At 38.8% G+C, this 15,810-nt stretch overlaps 1 protein-coding gene across 29 annotated transcripts in view; it reads left to right on the top strand.

Moving 5' to 3' along the window:
* Trip12 (thyroid hormone receptor interactor 12) overlaps positions 1-15,810 on the top strand; it is a 164,240-nt gene that overhangs the window by 108,115 nt on the left and 40,315 nt on the right. For 21 of the 29 annotated variants that reach the window (XR_002822379.1, XM_023722107.1, XM_023722102.1 and 18 more), the window contains 12 exons: positions 915-1,143; positions 1,482-1,600; positions 3,557-3,764; positions 7,502-7,602; positions 7,793-7,967; positions 9,019-9,160; positions 10,367-10,558; positions 12,036-12,187; positions 13,445-13,617; positions 13,978-14,051; positions 14,644-14,843; positions 15,539-15,666. Coding sequence is in view for 28 of the 29 variants with exons in the window: in XM_023722107.1 (XP_023577875.1) it covers positions 915-1,143; positions 1,482-1,600; positions 3,557-3,764; positions 7,502-7,602; positions 7,793-7,967; positions 9,019-9,160; positions 10,367-10,558; positions 12,036-12,187; positions 13,445-13,617; positions 13,978-14,051; positions 14,644-14,843; positions 15,539-15,666 (1,893 nt within the window). In the remaining variant the exon portion in view is untranslated. The remainder of the gene's footprint in view (positions 1-914; positions 1,144-1,481; positions 1,601-3,556; positions 3,765-7,501; positions 7,603-7,792; positions 7,968-9,018; positions 9,161-10,366; positions 10,559-12,035; positions 12,188-13,444; positions 13,618-13,977; positions 14,052-14,643; positions 14,844-15,538; positions 15,667-15,810) is intronic. The other 8 variants (XM_023722106.1, XM_023722104.1, XM_023722099.1 and 5 more) reach the window with 1 other exon arrangement.

Raw genomic sequence — 15,810 nt, 5'->3', positions numbered from 1 at the left:
CATTTGCACTTAGCATCTGCAGCAATTTTTTTTTTTTTTTTTTCCTGAAAAGAGCCCGGTAGTTAAGTATTTTAAGTGCTATAGATCAGATGCTTCTGCTCAACCTCTGTTGCACTCAGTAATGCCGAGGCAGCCATGTGCCACATGTAAACCAATGCACGTGGTTGTGTTATAGTACAGTTTTACTTAGAAACCCCAGTGCTGGGCAGGGTTGGCCTCTTTACTTTGCCTGCTTCTGGATTACAGCTTTCATCAGTTACCTTTCCCTTCTACCTGTGTCCTCTAAGCAAAGTGGCAGAATTACATTATGCATTTTACGTAGTTTTTAGCTAAATATTGTGGTCCATTTCTCTTCTGCTCCGCTTTCCCTTCCTTCTCCTGCTCTGTGCTAGAGATGATCCCAAGGCCTTGAGTATGTTAGGCAAGTGCTCTCCCGCTCACTGGACTCCCTGGCCCTCTTACTGTCTGTTTCTTGAACTCTGATTATTTCTTACTAGTGTTTTAGTGGGTTAGTATTAAAATTTTCCGTTATTTTGCTAAATATATATATATATATTTTAGTAAAAATAAATAGTTTGGTAATACCTTGTTATCTTAAGCTGGCCATAATATTTTGTCATTTTGTTTTGTTTTGCTTTTGAGTCAGGGTCTCTCATTGTGGTTCAGACTGACCTTGAAATCACTCTGTAGTCCAGCTGGCTTCGAATTTAGGTCTACCTTCCTCTCTCATAGCTATAAATTTCTAAATTTTGTCTAATGGTGCCTTTAGTTTGTAGATAATTGTTCAATTTTAAAAAGTTCTATAATGAAAAAATTTTAATAGCCTTACAAATAACTACATGACTTGAATACCTTATATAGTTTATTGTGTTTCTGAAGTCAGTCCCTTCACAACTGTGCATATTTTATAACAGGTGGATATTCAGAGTTAAAGAAGGATGATGCTCGAGCACAGCTTATGAAAGAGGATCCGGAACTGGCTAAGTCTTTCATTAAGACCTTATTTGGTGTTCTTTATGAAGTATATAGCTCCTCAGCTGGACCTGCAGTCAGACATAAGTGCCTTAGAGCAATTCTTAGGATAATTTATTTTGCGGATGCTGAACTTCTGAAGGATGTTCTGAAAAATCATGCTGTTTCAAGGTATGTTAGCTTTCATTACATGAAAATGTAAGAACATTTTAGAAATTCAGAAAAATTACTTTGCATCTCATTTCAGAAGTGTCCTGTCATGATACAGAAAACATTTGATATATACATCAGTGTCATATATCTCGAGCCCCTTTTTGTCTGTTTATAATAACCACAAAGCTTTAATAAAAATAAAATATCAAACTAGATAATTTAAAAAGAATAATTGTTACAGTGGAGTTTTTCCTCAAAAAAAAAAGTATTTAGTTCTTAAATTTAAAATAATATGGCCAAAAAATAATTTACCAAATTGAGGCAGATTTTTATATACAAATGCTTTCTCCTTTCAGTCACATTGCCTCCATGCTATCAAGCCAAGACCTGAAGATAGTAGTTGGAGCCCTCCAGATGGCAGAGATCTTAATGCAGAAGTTACCTGATATTTTCAGTGTTTACTTCAGAAGAGAAGGTAATGTTGTTCTCATTTATTTGAGGTAATCTTAAATAGAAATAAAAATTTAATCTACAAAACAAAAACAATTAGCTTTTTTTTAGCTTTTTTAAATATTAGGCATTTGTTTGCTTCTGTCTAGTACATCTAAATATTCATGTGTGCCATTCACTGTTGGCTGATGAATACTTCGTAATTTTCAGTATTGTGTTTCAGCTGTTGCTTTTTTCCTTAAATCTTGATAGACTAGAATAATTCTTGCCTTAAAGAATTTAATGTATCTTTTATTGTATAGATAATAGAATATTTTAAGGATTGGAATAAGCTTTCAGAATGCAGTTTGTCTTGCTCTTGGAATTGAGGCATTTGAATGCCAAAATCAGTCTAGGGGTTGTGGTACTTTTACATTCTTTTCTTGAAGACCTCAGACAAGTGACTGTCCCAGTAGTTACCTCATTGATAAAAGAGGTTCTTTCTTAGCTGAATTATTTTCATGGCTTTTTTTGTCCTTTAAGATACTGTCTCAGTTACTCTTCTCTCATTGTTGGGACAAATACCCAACACCCAAAATGAAGGAAGGAAAGTTAGCTCACAGTGAGTGGAGGTTTAGTCCCTACTCAGCTGGAATGCCTAGCCCCTCACCTGCTTGCAGGCGCTTTAATCCCCTGAGCTATTTGACCAGCCCTTCCTCTTATACTTATAAAAACAATGCCATCATTGTATTTCCCATCACCAAATTATTTATGTAACCATGTACGTGATGAACTTCATGGAATAGCCCTGAATGGTCACTTTGCATCTGGTTAGTTAGGTCCTACTGCTCTTTCAGATTTCTGTGTGCCTGCCACTTCTGAAATCTTGCTTTTCTTCCAGTGTCAGTAAGGTTCTCCAACCATATTATATTTTCTCTTTCATAACTATATTGTTCTTTATTATAATTTCTTGAAAAATCTGTCCCCCTTGTCAGCAAGACCCTGAGTGTATTTACTTTGTCCATTGCCCTATCTGTAGTGCCTAGCACATCTTACTGTATAAATACATTGAAAAATATTTCTGGAATAAGTACCTAAAGTTTTAAATTCATTCTGTCCCCCCTCCCTCAATTTTATGGAAGCTCTGGCTTCTTCACCAGCAAAGTGTACATTCATTCATATAAATTTATCCTGAGTTGCATTAGGATAATGCAACTAAGGACTCACTCACCCTCACCCTATGTACATACTTTTCTGTGTGCTAACTCAGATAAGAACCCCTATTTCAGGGCTGGCCAAATAGCTCAGCAGATTAAAGCTCCTGCAAGCAGGCACAGGAGAGGAGGGGTGTTTGACACCCCAGCCTGCTGTGCTGGCCCCACCCCCAGGGCATGCTGAGAGGGAGACTGGGTGTGGTGTTGCATGCCTTTAATCCCCGCACTTGGGAGGCTGTGAACAGGAGAATCACTGAGTCTGATCTAGTAGTGAGACCCTGAGCACCCTATAGACCCTTCCCTAAAATACAGAAAAAAAAACCCTATCTTACAAGTTAAGAGTTTAGCCCTCTTCCAAGAATATGACAAGCACCATTCTTAAGTAGCTGTTATGGGCAGCACTGTTACTGTGATCCTATCTCCCAGAACTTGAAGTTAACTAGGTCTTTTCCTCCTCTGTCACACCACAAGGAGCATTGTGTTTCTGTAATTGAGTGTTGTTTTTATAATGGATGTTCTGAATTTTGTATAGGATTTATAACCCTAAGTTTTATATGGTCTGGTTTTGAAGATGAGAAGGTATCAATATGAATATCTTTAATTTTGAATTTTCCTATTTAATTTTCTCATTGAAGTCTGATTGAAATCTCTGGCTTCTAAACCCTTTACTTCCCATTTGTCAGCTGTTTTTCAGTCATCTTGTTAGCATTTAGTGATTCTTGTAATGGTGGGGAGGTAGTCCTCACTCACAATTGAAACTGACTCATCTCGTCCTTATTGCTATAAAGGTGTAATGCATCAAGTAAAACATTTAGCAGAATCAGAATCTTTGTTGACAAGTCCACCAAAGGCATGTACAAATGGGTCAGGATCCTTGGGGTCAACCACACCAGTCAGCAGTGGAACAGCCACCTCCGCAGCTAATGCTGGACCGGACTTGGGATCCCCCAGCTTGCAGCACAGCAGAGAGGATTCTTTAGATCTCAGCCCTCAAGGGTAAGTGAGAGTTTTGCTGTGGCTTTTAGTTCTGCTTTGGTACGTGAGGCTCAAACAGGGACTAAAATGGTAATGTGTCAGGAAGCATAAATGTTTCACGGTTTTTCATCTTTCGTTAAATGTTTCATGGGAAGAAGAAAGCATTTTTGAAAATGTGCCATATTGGTTGCGTCTTGCTTTGGGAATATCAGACATGCATACTGTTCCCACTGACGCGCAAGGGAACAAGGGCTCAGGAACAGCCACTTGTATGTCACAGATGTGGGGTTTTGGCTTTTGTTTCTGATTCCGTAAGTGGGTGATTATTTACTGCATTCCTGCATATGAACTTCTTTTGAGGTATCCAGCTCTTGATATAGTAAACAGTATTATAAATTACAAGTGTTAAGCAGGACAGAGAAACATGATTTCCCATTTTTCTGTCAAGTGGGACCATATACTTCGCTCAATGTTAACAAATGAAAAAAAGACGATTCTTAGTGAAAGTTTGTACTTTTCACCTGGTTACCAGTTGTTCATTTCTGATGTGCTTTTATGTTATCAAACCCTCATAATGGTTTTCATAATGTTAGAATCAGATTATACTCATAGCATTTTTTTTTTTTATGTTAGGAACTTAAGTATTGCTACATGAGTGGTATGTAATGAACCAGATTCAGTAATAAAATTTATAATGTAGTTAGCACAGTAGTGCATTTTTAAATTGAAACCTTTTAAATTGAAAAAGTAGGTTGGGGGAGAGTAGTAATAATAAATTAGTTTCAAAACTTAAATCTTGTACACACTGCCTTGTGCCTCTAGCCTAATTGTGATAGTGAGGTGGACTGAGGGGTCCTGAGATTTTGCTTTTGGTGCCACCTGGTGGCAGTCACTCATTCTAGCTTGAATACAAACTGGCAGTGGCAGGTCCACAGCTTGCAGCACACTGAGACTTAGGACCAGGTGACTGTTGTTTTAAGGGAAACTGTTGCATTTAGGTGGCAGCTGTTATCAGCTAAGTTTGAAGAGACTAGAACCTGAAGAATATTGAGTGCTGTTTACTTTCCTAAGTGGAACTTTGTTTTCCAGATGACAGGGTCTTGCAGTGTAGTTCAGATGCTTGTTTTGCCTCAGCCTCTTGCTGTTAGGATTACAGGTGTGTGCCACCACACCCGGTTGCGCTTGCTATTCTTTGCCCCTGCAGCCTTCCCATCTCTTCTTTCTCACTGACCGCAGTAGCATTTAAATTATTGGAGGGGTTTGCTGTACAATGCAAGCATGGTGTCTTAAGACATCGCGGAGGTTTCATTGTATGGTAAAACAAATGCAGTATCTTTGAGCTACTTTTGAGTTAATGTTAATTTCTAGAGTCTCCAAAGAAAGGAAGGGATCTTTCTCTTCAAACATTTTCAGAATTTAAGGATGTAATCTGGTGCTAAAGCATTTGCTTGGCATTCCTGAGGTTCAAGGTTTAGTCCCCAGTACCACACAATGTACTTTTCCCAGAGTTTTTAAGTGGTTCCATGTTTCAGGTGGCTCCTTATTTCGAGCAGTATGTTTATATTTTTATGTATGTATGCATGTATGTATTGTTTTAAATGTATTTGGTTGTTTCAGGGTCTTACTATGCAGCTCGGAGTCATAGTGATCCTCCTGTTTTCAGCCTCCCTAGCTGGGATTATAGGTATGTGCCTTCACGCCCAGACTCTGTGGCCAGCCCACCCTAGGGGCTGGGCTGGCATTGCATATGGTGCCAGAGATGGAACCCGTGGTCCCTGCACTTGCCTAATCTTGCCTGTGTAGGCGCTTTAGGCCACTAAGCTATCTTGGTGGCCCCTGTTCATATTTTTAAAGTAGAAATTGTTTAGGCTTCAGTTTTCAAGATCCATTTATCCCTTTTGTCAGGTACATTTGAACATTAAGTAGATTTCTGTTATAGAAACTTAAGATGTTGGAAGACTTTTTCCAAATTCTTTTATTTTTGAGTCACTAAAATAATCAAAGATTTTTTTAAATTTTAATTAATTAATTTAGGTGCAGAAATCAAAGAATTTTTCATCTTTTACATCTTATTTAACTTTGTTATCCTAAGAATCAATTGTTTCAAAGGGCTGGCCAAATAACTCAGTGGATTAAAGCACCTGCAAGCAGGGGCTGGGGGTTCAATTCCTGGGCCTGCTCTGCTGGCCCCGTCCCCGGGGTGGGTTGAGATGGCAATTGAAACTGGGTCTGGTGGCGTGGCCTGTAATCCCAGCACTTGGGAGGCTATAAACAGGCGGATCACTGCTAGTAGGATCTAGTAGTAAGACCCTGGATACTGTAGACCTTTCCTTAAAATGCAAAAAAAAAAAGTTTCAAATTATTGCCAGCAGGGCTGGAGAGAGAGCTCAGCAGACTAAAGCGCCTTCTTTGGCAAACGCAGGGACCTGCTGCGCCAGGTACCTTGGGGCATGCTGAGCCAGTGACAGAGTCTGGGCATGGTGGCACATGGCTGTAATCCCAATGCTCGCCAGGCTGAAAACAGGATTACTACATCTGAGATGCTAAGTGAGACCCTATACCAATTACGTAAATGAAAAAAAAGAAAGGTTTAAAATTATTGGGGCCATGAAGATAGCTCAGTAGACAAGGGCCTGAGTTCAATCCCCGGTTCCGCCAAAAAATAAATTGCCAGCATTGTTAAGCATATAACCTATGAAAAATTTAGCTTTAATTATGGTTTTAATTCAAATAATATTGCTTATGCAATACTAGATTTATATGTAGGTGTTAAAATCCCACAGAAGTGTTTATAAACATACATAGTATGTTGTTCTCACCCCATGGAATTTACTTTGAGTAGGATATTATAAGGTGGTTTTTTTTTTTTTTTTTTTTTTGCTCTGAATGCCCTCGGCTTGTTTGGCTGGCTGGAGGGTTGTGGGGATCGAACTACAGCAACCTGAGGCTGACAGCTTTGTGGAAGCAGCCACTTAAAGAACTGAGCTAGGGCTAGGCCCCCAAGTAGGATATTATAAACAAAAAGCAGAGTGTTTTGATAGTATGAGCAATAGTGTCATGTAATTTAGGCCAGAGATTTAGTCCTTACATGTTACGTACTTTTTCTAGGTGGTAAGTTGTTGTTAACTACTTTGATTTTTTTTTTTTAATTGTATGTTTGTTGTCTTGATTACTTCCTTGTCACTAAGACATAATACCCATGCCCCACATTTAAAGAAGGAAAAGTTTATTTTGGCACACAGTTGATAAAGGTTTCAGCTGGCTCTAGGCAGGGCAGCGTGGCAGAGGAAAAGCAGCTCATAGCATGGTGGTGTGAAGCAGAGAGAGGTTTAAAGAAGAGAGGGAGGAAGTGAACCCTACCAGGCCACTCCGTGGGACCTCCCTCTTCCCACCACGTTCCACTGCACAGCAAGTCAGCTGTAAAGCCATCAGTGGGCTAATCTACCTCCCCATAGTCCCACCAGTGAGAGCAGGAGGCTTTGGGGGGATGTCTAGCTATAGACCATAATGTGTCTTATGTATTCTTTGTACTTTTGTATAATAAAGTTCAGTACATGGAGGATTAATCAGATGCTATTTGATTTTTGGATGTTAGGAGTTTACTGTGTTAGTGTATCTGAATGGTCACTGGCCCAGAATCAGCATGGTCACTAAAAGAGCCACACTGTTACAATATTTTTGTAATTCATTGCTTCTGCCAGTTAGCTTGGTCTTCAAGTGGTAATTACTACTAAACTTTGTGTTTTCCCATGTGATAGTCGATTAAGTGATGTTCTGAAGAGAAAACGACTGCCAAAACGAGGGCCAAGAAGGCCAAAGTACTCACCTCCAAGAGATGATGACAAAGTAGACAATCAAGGTACCTCCTCTGGTAAAATTGTTGGTGGGGGAACACAGTGAAAGGCAGTGGCAGTGTACCTGAGTTTCTGGAAGACCCAGTGCTGTTGGTTCTTTAGTTAATTACCTATTGAAGACTATGAATTTTAAACTTACTTGATTTTCGCCTGTTAATGTTAAATGGCTTAACTGTAGTTCTTCTCTGTTCCTAGCTAAAAGCCCCACTACTACTCCGTCACCTAAATCTTCTTTCCTGGCAAGCTTGAATCCAAAAACTTGGGGAAGATTAAGTGCACAGTCCAACAGCAGCAATATTGAGCCGGCACGAACTGCAGGAGTCAGTGGTCTTGCCAGGGCTGCCTCCAAGGATACCATATCCAATAATAGGTGAAGTGGGGAAAGCCTGTGCTGCTTTGAAAACCCTTAGCGTTGTATCAGTCAGCACACTTATACATGGATAGGCAAGTTTGGTTCCCAGGAGTGGTATAGCTCAAGGATGAACTAGATTCTTTAGTTATACACTTATGTCTGCCTTTGTCCTAAATGTCACTCTTGAAATGTAAAGCTGTTCACCATCTCGAACTAGGAGTTCTATATATTCAGAACCAAACAAATTGTTTCCTGTGGAACCTTCCTCCATTTTGCTCTGGACAAGGAAATCCTGGCATTTTCCGTCCACACACATAACTTTTGTGATAGCTTTCCCCTCCCTCATTTCAGTGGAACTTAAGGATTTTAGAGGAGAGCCCTATTTCAGGACCTGGTAAACAATTTGACACCAATTTTTGTATAGCTTTTAAAATGCTTGAGAATTTGTTTCTTTTGCTATTTTTCTTTGTTTTGGGAAAGAGATTCTGTCAAATGCCAACATGGATTATTTTTACATGATATTTTTTTAAAAATCAAGTGCTATTTGAAAAACAAAAATGCTTTTATGGTTTTTATGAATTTTGGATAGTGAAAATAAATATTTCTTAAACTACCATCACTTGTAACTCAAAACAGCCAGGTCTCATTTATCACAGTGATGCATTTAACAATCACATGTTTCTCATTTACAGTTGTCTACTTCCATTCCTAGGAAATAGAAGTAAAGGGCAGGGCAGATATGTTTGCACTTTGGAGGGAACAAACCATGGAAAATTGCTTTTGGTGAATATTTAGGAAACTTTAATTTTAGGGCTATCAGAAAATATCTTGTTTACCCTTCATGTAATGACCTGGAGTGTATTTTAAGTACCCAGACAATTCTCTAGGTACATCATCATCCATTTTTAAAATGAAACTTAATTTGGTTAATAGGAAGCCTGATTTATTAATCAATAAATATGAGCCAGATGGGTTTTGAGTGTTGCAGTTACGACTTTGATTAGGGACATAATTTGAGATCTTTTCTGGGTATGCTGAGATGTAATAAATGTCTTTTCTACTTTTGTAGAGAAAAAATTAAAGGATGGATTAAGGAGCAGGCGCATAAATTTGTAGAGCGTTACTTTAGTTCTGAGAATATGGACGGAAGCAACCCTGCACTGAATGTCCTTCAGAGACTTTGTGCTGCAACTGAACAACTCAACCTCCAGGTGCACTGCGCTGCCCAGGGCATCCCGCTCATCCTTCTGTGCTTGCTACTCCTTTCCTTAATGACTCCATGTCTTTCCATGGCTTTAACTCGCATTTAGATGTACTTTTTTTAGCCTAACACGTGCCTTTGCCACTTTTTCTTTTAGGTGTCCCTTGACTACCATGGTCCATTTTTGTTAAATGCACTGGAAATCTCATTCATGTTGCCACATCCCTTTTCTCCTGACAATTGGAGAGATGTCAGAAATGCCCCTCAAGCACATCTTTTCACCTGTGGATGATGGAGTTGGTAGCATTCTGCTTAACTCCTCTCCATAATGGAGTCTTCCAGCACATGAGGGCAGAGGTTTAACAGTTTTTTCATCTGATTCTTCATTTTTTATTACTTTATGTTGATGCTTTGGATGCATCTTGAGTAACTTTGGCTCCTGTTTTCCTGGAAAGTTGTCCGTTTACTTAAGGCTTTGAATGCTTTAACTGAAAATAGCATCTTGGTTTCTTATTTCATCTGTCATTCTTTTTTAAAAAACTTTTTATTTTTTATTATGTATTTGGTACAGTATGTTGCTACGCAGCTCGGACTCCTGTCTCAGCCTCCCCAGCTCTGGAATTATAGGCGTGCACCACCACGCCCGGTCTTGGTGGCTGGTGGGTGCGGGGATTGAGCTCTGGTCCCTGCGCCTGCTTAAGCAGGCTCTATCTCACCAACCCTCATCTTTCATTCTGATGTTGTTATAGCCCCTTATTGTTTCGTCCCTGTTCTTTTTGTTCTACTTTGCTTTTTTTTTTTGCTTTTTGAGACAAGATCGCACCATGTAGTAATGGCTGTCCTTAAACTCTCATCATCTTCCTGCCTTGGCATCCTGAGTGCTAGGATGAATGGCATGAGAGCCACCATGCCTGGCACCTCATTCTTGCATGCTACTTCCGCCCCCACACACTGTGTATATGTTACAGATGCCAAGCTTGCATTATGAGATTCTCGGCATTCTTCTATGTGTCTGTGTGTTGGATCCTAGTTCCCAAGATGTGCTAAGAGTGTGCCACTTTCTTGGCATGCCTGCTCCCCCTTTTAAGCACTTAAAGTTAGTGTTATGGTTAAGTATTGAGAATGAACGTATTGCATTCCTTCTGTGGAAATGTGAATTGTGCATTTAGTAAGTGGTGTTTAAATCAGTACAGAAATATGTTCTCAACTCTTACAGGTGGATGGTGGAGCTGAGTGCCTTGTAGAAATCCGTAGCATAGTCTCAGAGTCAGATGTTTCATCTTTTGAAATCCAGCATAGTGGATTTGTGAAGCAGCTGTTGCTGTATTTGACATCTAAAAGTGAAAAGGATGCTGTGAGCAGAGAGATCCGATTAAAGAGATTCCTTCATGTATTTTTTTCTTCTCCAGTAAGTTATCTAATGACGCTTGTATACCTGAAGAGTAAGTGTTCACTAAGGAACGTGTTTTCATCCCAGTAATAATTTACAGTAGATGTTGGTCATGGTACTGAGGAAAAGTTTCTAGCTCATATGCATTTGGATTCCTTGGAATTGTATATGTCAAAGTAAATAGTAAAACAACAAAATGACAAAGACCACATCAGTTTCTGTGGTCAGAGTGTACTAAAGTTGCACCAACACACTTTTTTTTTCCCCCATGGCAAGACAAGCCATTGAAAGTATTAGTATTCTCTTAACTGTGAAAATATTTTATTCCTAAAACTTGGTTTTTAAATGTATTAGGTTTTACGGTATCTTGTTTTAGGAAACTGGGTTGGCACAGCTAAGTTGTAGATGTAGACTAGACATTTTTTTGTTGTGCATAAAACATTGCCCTAACAATTCCAGTGATCTTTGTTTATAACATGGATGACTAGATCAGAAGGCAGAGGCTGGCTCCCTTCACATCAGTGAGTGTTGGTAGGAGGGTTACTACTTCTGTATGCTGTTAACCTAACACACTTCTCTAACTGCTTCAAGAGAAGGTGATCCCCTCAGAAATAAAATCTCTCTCCAGATGATCCATGTGATAGGCCGAAGGATTATACTCCATGTATTAGCAGAAGTACTTAACACCATGCCCCTGCAGGGCTCACAAGCATTTGCACACTGTTTATATCAACTTGTGGAGCAGCCTGAAGAGAGTTGATACAGACTAGAGATTAAATAGATGTGTGACCATATTGGATGTATTTTTATGCTGTGCTTAAGATTAGGTACGGGGGGCTGGAGAGATGGCTCAGTGGTCTAAAGCACCTACTTGAATCAAGCTTGGCGAAGCACAGGGACCACGGTTCGATCCCCAGCACCACATGCCAGCCAGCCCCGCCCCCTGGTGGGCTGAGCTGGCCACACACACACACAATAAATAAATGTAATAAATAAAAATAAATAAATATTTAAAAAAAAAAAAAGATTAGGTACGGATCTCTCATCTCTTCAAACTCATGAGGCTGGATGGGTTTAAGAGTTCTGTGGTGAAGTATAGTAATATCCTGAATGGATTCTGAATAGCACTCTTGTGTCATATGTCTTAAATATTTTTTGTAGCAAAGTATAAGTAGTCTTACTAAAAGGAGGTAAATGAAGTTTGTAAATCTTGTGTCTATCTGGGTCAGGTTTTACCATCCAACAGCTTGTGTTTTTAGAACCTTTTGGATTTCTGAATTATAAGTGTATAAAGCTTTGAGCAAAGGATTGTGGGCAGAACAAGAGTGTCTTTATTGAAATAATTTTTCTGGAAAGTCTCAATCAAGTCTGTTATAAAAGATAGAACATGAATGAATGATTCTGTTTTCTAAAACTGCTTATTAAATTTTCTAGTTGAGGAGTGTTTCATCTTCAGAAGGCCTTGCATAACCTGTTGGTTTATTTATAACTTTAGCTTCCTGGAGATGAGCCCATTGGGAGAGTGGAACCAGTGGGTAATGCACCTTTGTTGGCATTAGTTCACAAAATGAATAATTGTCTCAGCCAAATGGAACAATTTCCAGTCAAAGTGCATGATTTTCCTAGCGGGAATGGAACTGGAGGCAGGTAAGGACCATCTCCTGCGTACACCCTTGCCACTGGTATGTGGTGGTTACTGTTGAGGTAAAGTGGCAAGAGGTGTGGTAAAGTCTTGGTTTGTGCAAAGAACATTCTTGAGTAAGGACTGAAGAGATTGATTCTTTCGTTTGGCCATGCCGGGATTGGACCTGAGGCCTCATGTTTGTAAGGCCAGCACTCTCCCTTTAAGCTACATCCCCCAGCCCTAAATCTAATGCTTTTTATCTCTAAGATCCTATCAGGTGTCTTAAACTTGGTTTTAAAAGTATGCAAAAAAGCAAGTGTCCTGCCAACTTCTGCAGGAGGCTTAGTTAATGATACACGTAAATCTTAAGTGTTTTATGGATATGAGTAATAATTTATTTTCCATGATTTTATATGTGGTATTAGCGATTATAACTTCCTGTCATGTTGAGTTTTAACAAATGTTTGTTTTGAAGTTTTACGTTATTAATAAATACTTGTTTTTTTTCGTAAAATACTTTTCAAAAGATTTGTGAAGTGCTGCACACTGAATTAATGAATCATAAAAGTTATTACATGTTATGTATGGAATGCTATAAACTTTATAGAATATTTTGATCTGAAACTTAAGAAGTTATAGTTTGGCTTTAAGATCCACATTCTAAAGAGTTTTTAAATCTTTTTTTAAAAATTTGATTGAAAACAGCATGAATAAGAACTATGACTTGGGGCTGGTAAGATGGCTCAGTGGTCTAAAGCACTTACTTAGAACAAGTTTAGCAAAGCACAGGGACTGTGGTTCAATCCCCCAGCACCACATGCCAGCCAGCCCCGCCCCCTGGTGGGCTGAGCTGGCCACACACACACACACACACATAAATAAATAAATAAAAATAAAAAAAAAACTATGACTATTTGTTTTTAATAGGAATTTAGTAGAAAAAGGCAGAGTAGCGAATAGCATGTTGCAAAAGTGCGCTCAGATAGTTGGAAAAATTTTTATTCCAGAGAAATAGCCAGATATCCTCGGCAAAGTGTTCCTGCTCATGTGGGTTTGCAGAGAGAACAAATGTTGATTAAATGTTTTCATGTGCATGTGTTTACACTCATGTTTTATATTTTAGTCATAATTTCTACTTAAACACTGGCTTTGTCATTTGTAGACCTTGTAAGTGCTTGTTTTTGCTTTAGGAAAATGAAGTTTGCATAATTTATTTTAATTAATGTATATCAATTGTGAAAATAATATAGAATAACTTTTTTTTCACAAATTATCTTGAGCTTCTCTCTTAACAGAGGATCACAGGCTTTAAAATTTTTCAACACACATCAGTTAAAATGCCAGTTGCAAAGACATCCTGACTGCGCCAATGTGAAGCAGTGGAAGGGTGGTCCTGTCAAGATTGATCCCCTGGCTCTGGTACAAGCTATTGAGAGATATCTTGTTGTTAGAGGTACTTTTCATGCATATTTCGTGTGTTTATATGTATATTTGGGGTGGAATTACTGTTAAGAGAGATGTATACTGTTCCCGTTTTAATATTCTTTCTGATGAAACCTAGACCATGGGAGCCTGGGTCCTCTCATTGTATGTTCATTCAGCTGAGTGGAGGTTGACTTCTTGTCTGAAGAGCTTATTCCAGTTGGAATGTACTTGAAAAGATATGCTATGCTTGAGAGTTTGCTCTAGTCTTTCGCTTCATAGAGTGTAATATGTGTATCTTGTTTTTCAAAGAGGACCAGTTTAAGTGGTTTATAGGCTTTTCTTTGAAACCTGACATTGCTAAGTGTTAACAGGCTTCTTGGGTATTTAGGGTATGGAAGAGTTCGAGAGGATGAGGAAGACAGTGATGATGATGGATCTGATGAAGAAATAGACGAGTCTCTGGTAAGGTACAAGCTACTCCCATCATGTTATGATGTACACTGGTTACTCTTCTGTGGCTTAGATTTTTGTAATTTATCATCATGTGCCAGAAATATATAAAGTTCCTAAATTCTAAGTGACTTTCATAGAGGTAGTATGTTGTTAAAACTACTGTATTATGTTAATCTCTTGCTGTGCCTAATTCCTAAGTTAAACTTAATCTGAGGTGTTACATAATCTGAATCTTTTTGAGTGCCAGCCTAATATCATTAAGTGGAAATTCCACACTTGACCTCAGGTGAGAGGTTGCAGTCAAAATGCAGATGCATTAAAAATACAAATTTACCTTCAAGGCTATGTGTAAGGTACACAGGAAACATAAATTGAAATGTATTTAGACTTAGACCTCATTGCCAAGGTCTCTCATCATGTTTATGCTGATAACTTAAAATTCAAAATAGTCCACAGCACATCTAGTCCCAAACACTTCAGGTAAGGGCCTTTCGAGTCCAGTACTCTGCAGTTTCAAGCATCTATGGATGATCTCCAGGCTTACGATAAGGTGGCCCAGGTCTGTGCTTTAAAAGGGTTTTGCTTTGTTTTATTTTTTCAGGCTGCACAGTTCTTAAATTCAGGCAATGTCAGACACAGGCTGCAGTTTTACATTGGAGAACATTTGCTGCCGTACAACATGACTGTGTATCAGGCAGTGCGGCAGTTCAGCGTGCAGGCTGAGGATGAGCGAGAGTCCACAGACGACGAGAGCAATCCACTGGGGAGAGCTGGCATTTGGACAAAGACGCATACGATATGGCAAGTCGGAAGACTATTTCTATTGGTATTTTATGAATTTAGAAACTGTTCATGTATTGTAAGACATATTAAATGTATAGCTGGCTTTTTAAAGAGGATAATACTGTAACTTTATAATTACTAAAAGATAGAGTACTTCATGTATTGAATTACTTGGTTTTTTTGGTACTGAGGATCAAACTCGGGACATTGCACTTGCCAGGCAGGCACTTAGTCATTGAGCTATATCCTCACCCCTTTACATATTTAATTAAGTGCATATACATATGTATGTAGCTTCCCCAGTTTACCAGAAAACATACTTGTGGGGAATAATAGTTTACATAATGCTTCTTAGATTCATTTCGGGTCTTTGAGACAAAAATGTCTCCATAAGATGGTGATCTTTTGAGTGGTAAAGACCTTGGCATCTCTGAGTTCTGTGTGGCACTTGGTGCCTGTTAGTGTCTGCTACTCATATTTGAAAAAATCCATTCTTCCAGAGCCACTCTTTCTCAGGTGGCCTCCTTAGATAGTTCCTAAGTATTTTCTTGTAGGAAGCATTGGTATTGGTAGTTCTTAGAATTCAACAAAGGAGAGAAGAGAATAATAAGTTTCAGAGAGTTTTTCTAGGGATTCTGTGTGTGGTCTATGGCTTGGTTCTAGCTTTGGAATTTTAAAATGTATATGTAAAATACACTGTTGTATCACTTTAGGTACAAACCTGTGAGAGAGGATGAAGAAAGTACTAAAGATTGTGTCGGTGGTAAAAGAGGAAGAGCCCAAACAGCTCCGACAAAAACTTCCCCTAGAAATGCAAAAAAGCATGATGAGCTGTGGCATGGTAAGATGCTATCTTAAGATTGCCATCTAGCACTAGTCTTCATGTATCCTTGGATTTTAGAGTTTATCTAGGGAGGTTGGAATATAATTTAGAAATAAAAGCACTAGTCTTCATGTATCTTTGGATTTTAGAGTTTATCTAGGG

This window comes from Octodon degus, unplaced genomic scaffold (assembly GCF_000260255.1).
Source record: "Octodon degus isolate 3935 unplaced genomic scaffold, OctDeg1.0 scaffold00089, whole genome shotgun sequence".
NCBI classification, from domain to species: domain Eukaryota; kingdom Metazoa; phylum Chordata; class Mammalia; order Rodentia; family Octodontidae; genus Octodon; species Octodon degus.
This window is presented reverse-complemented; position numbering and strand designations above follow the sequence as displayed.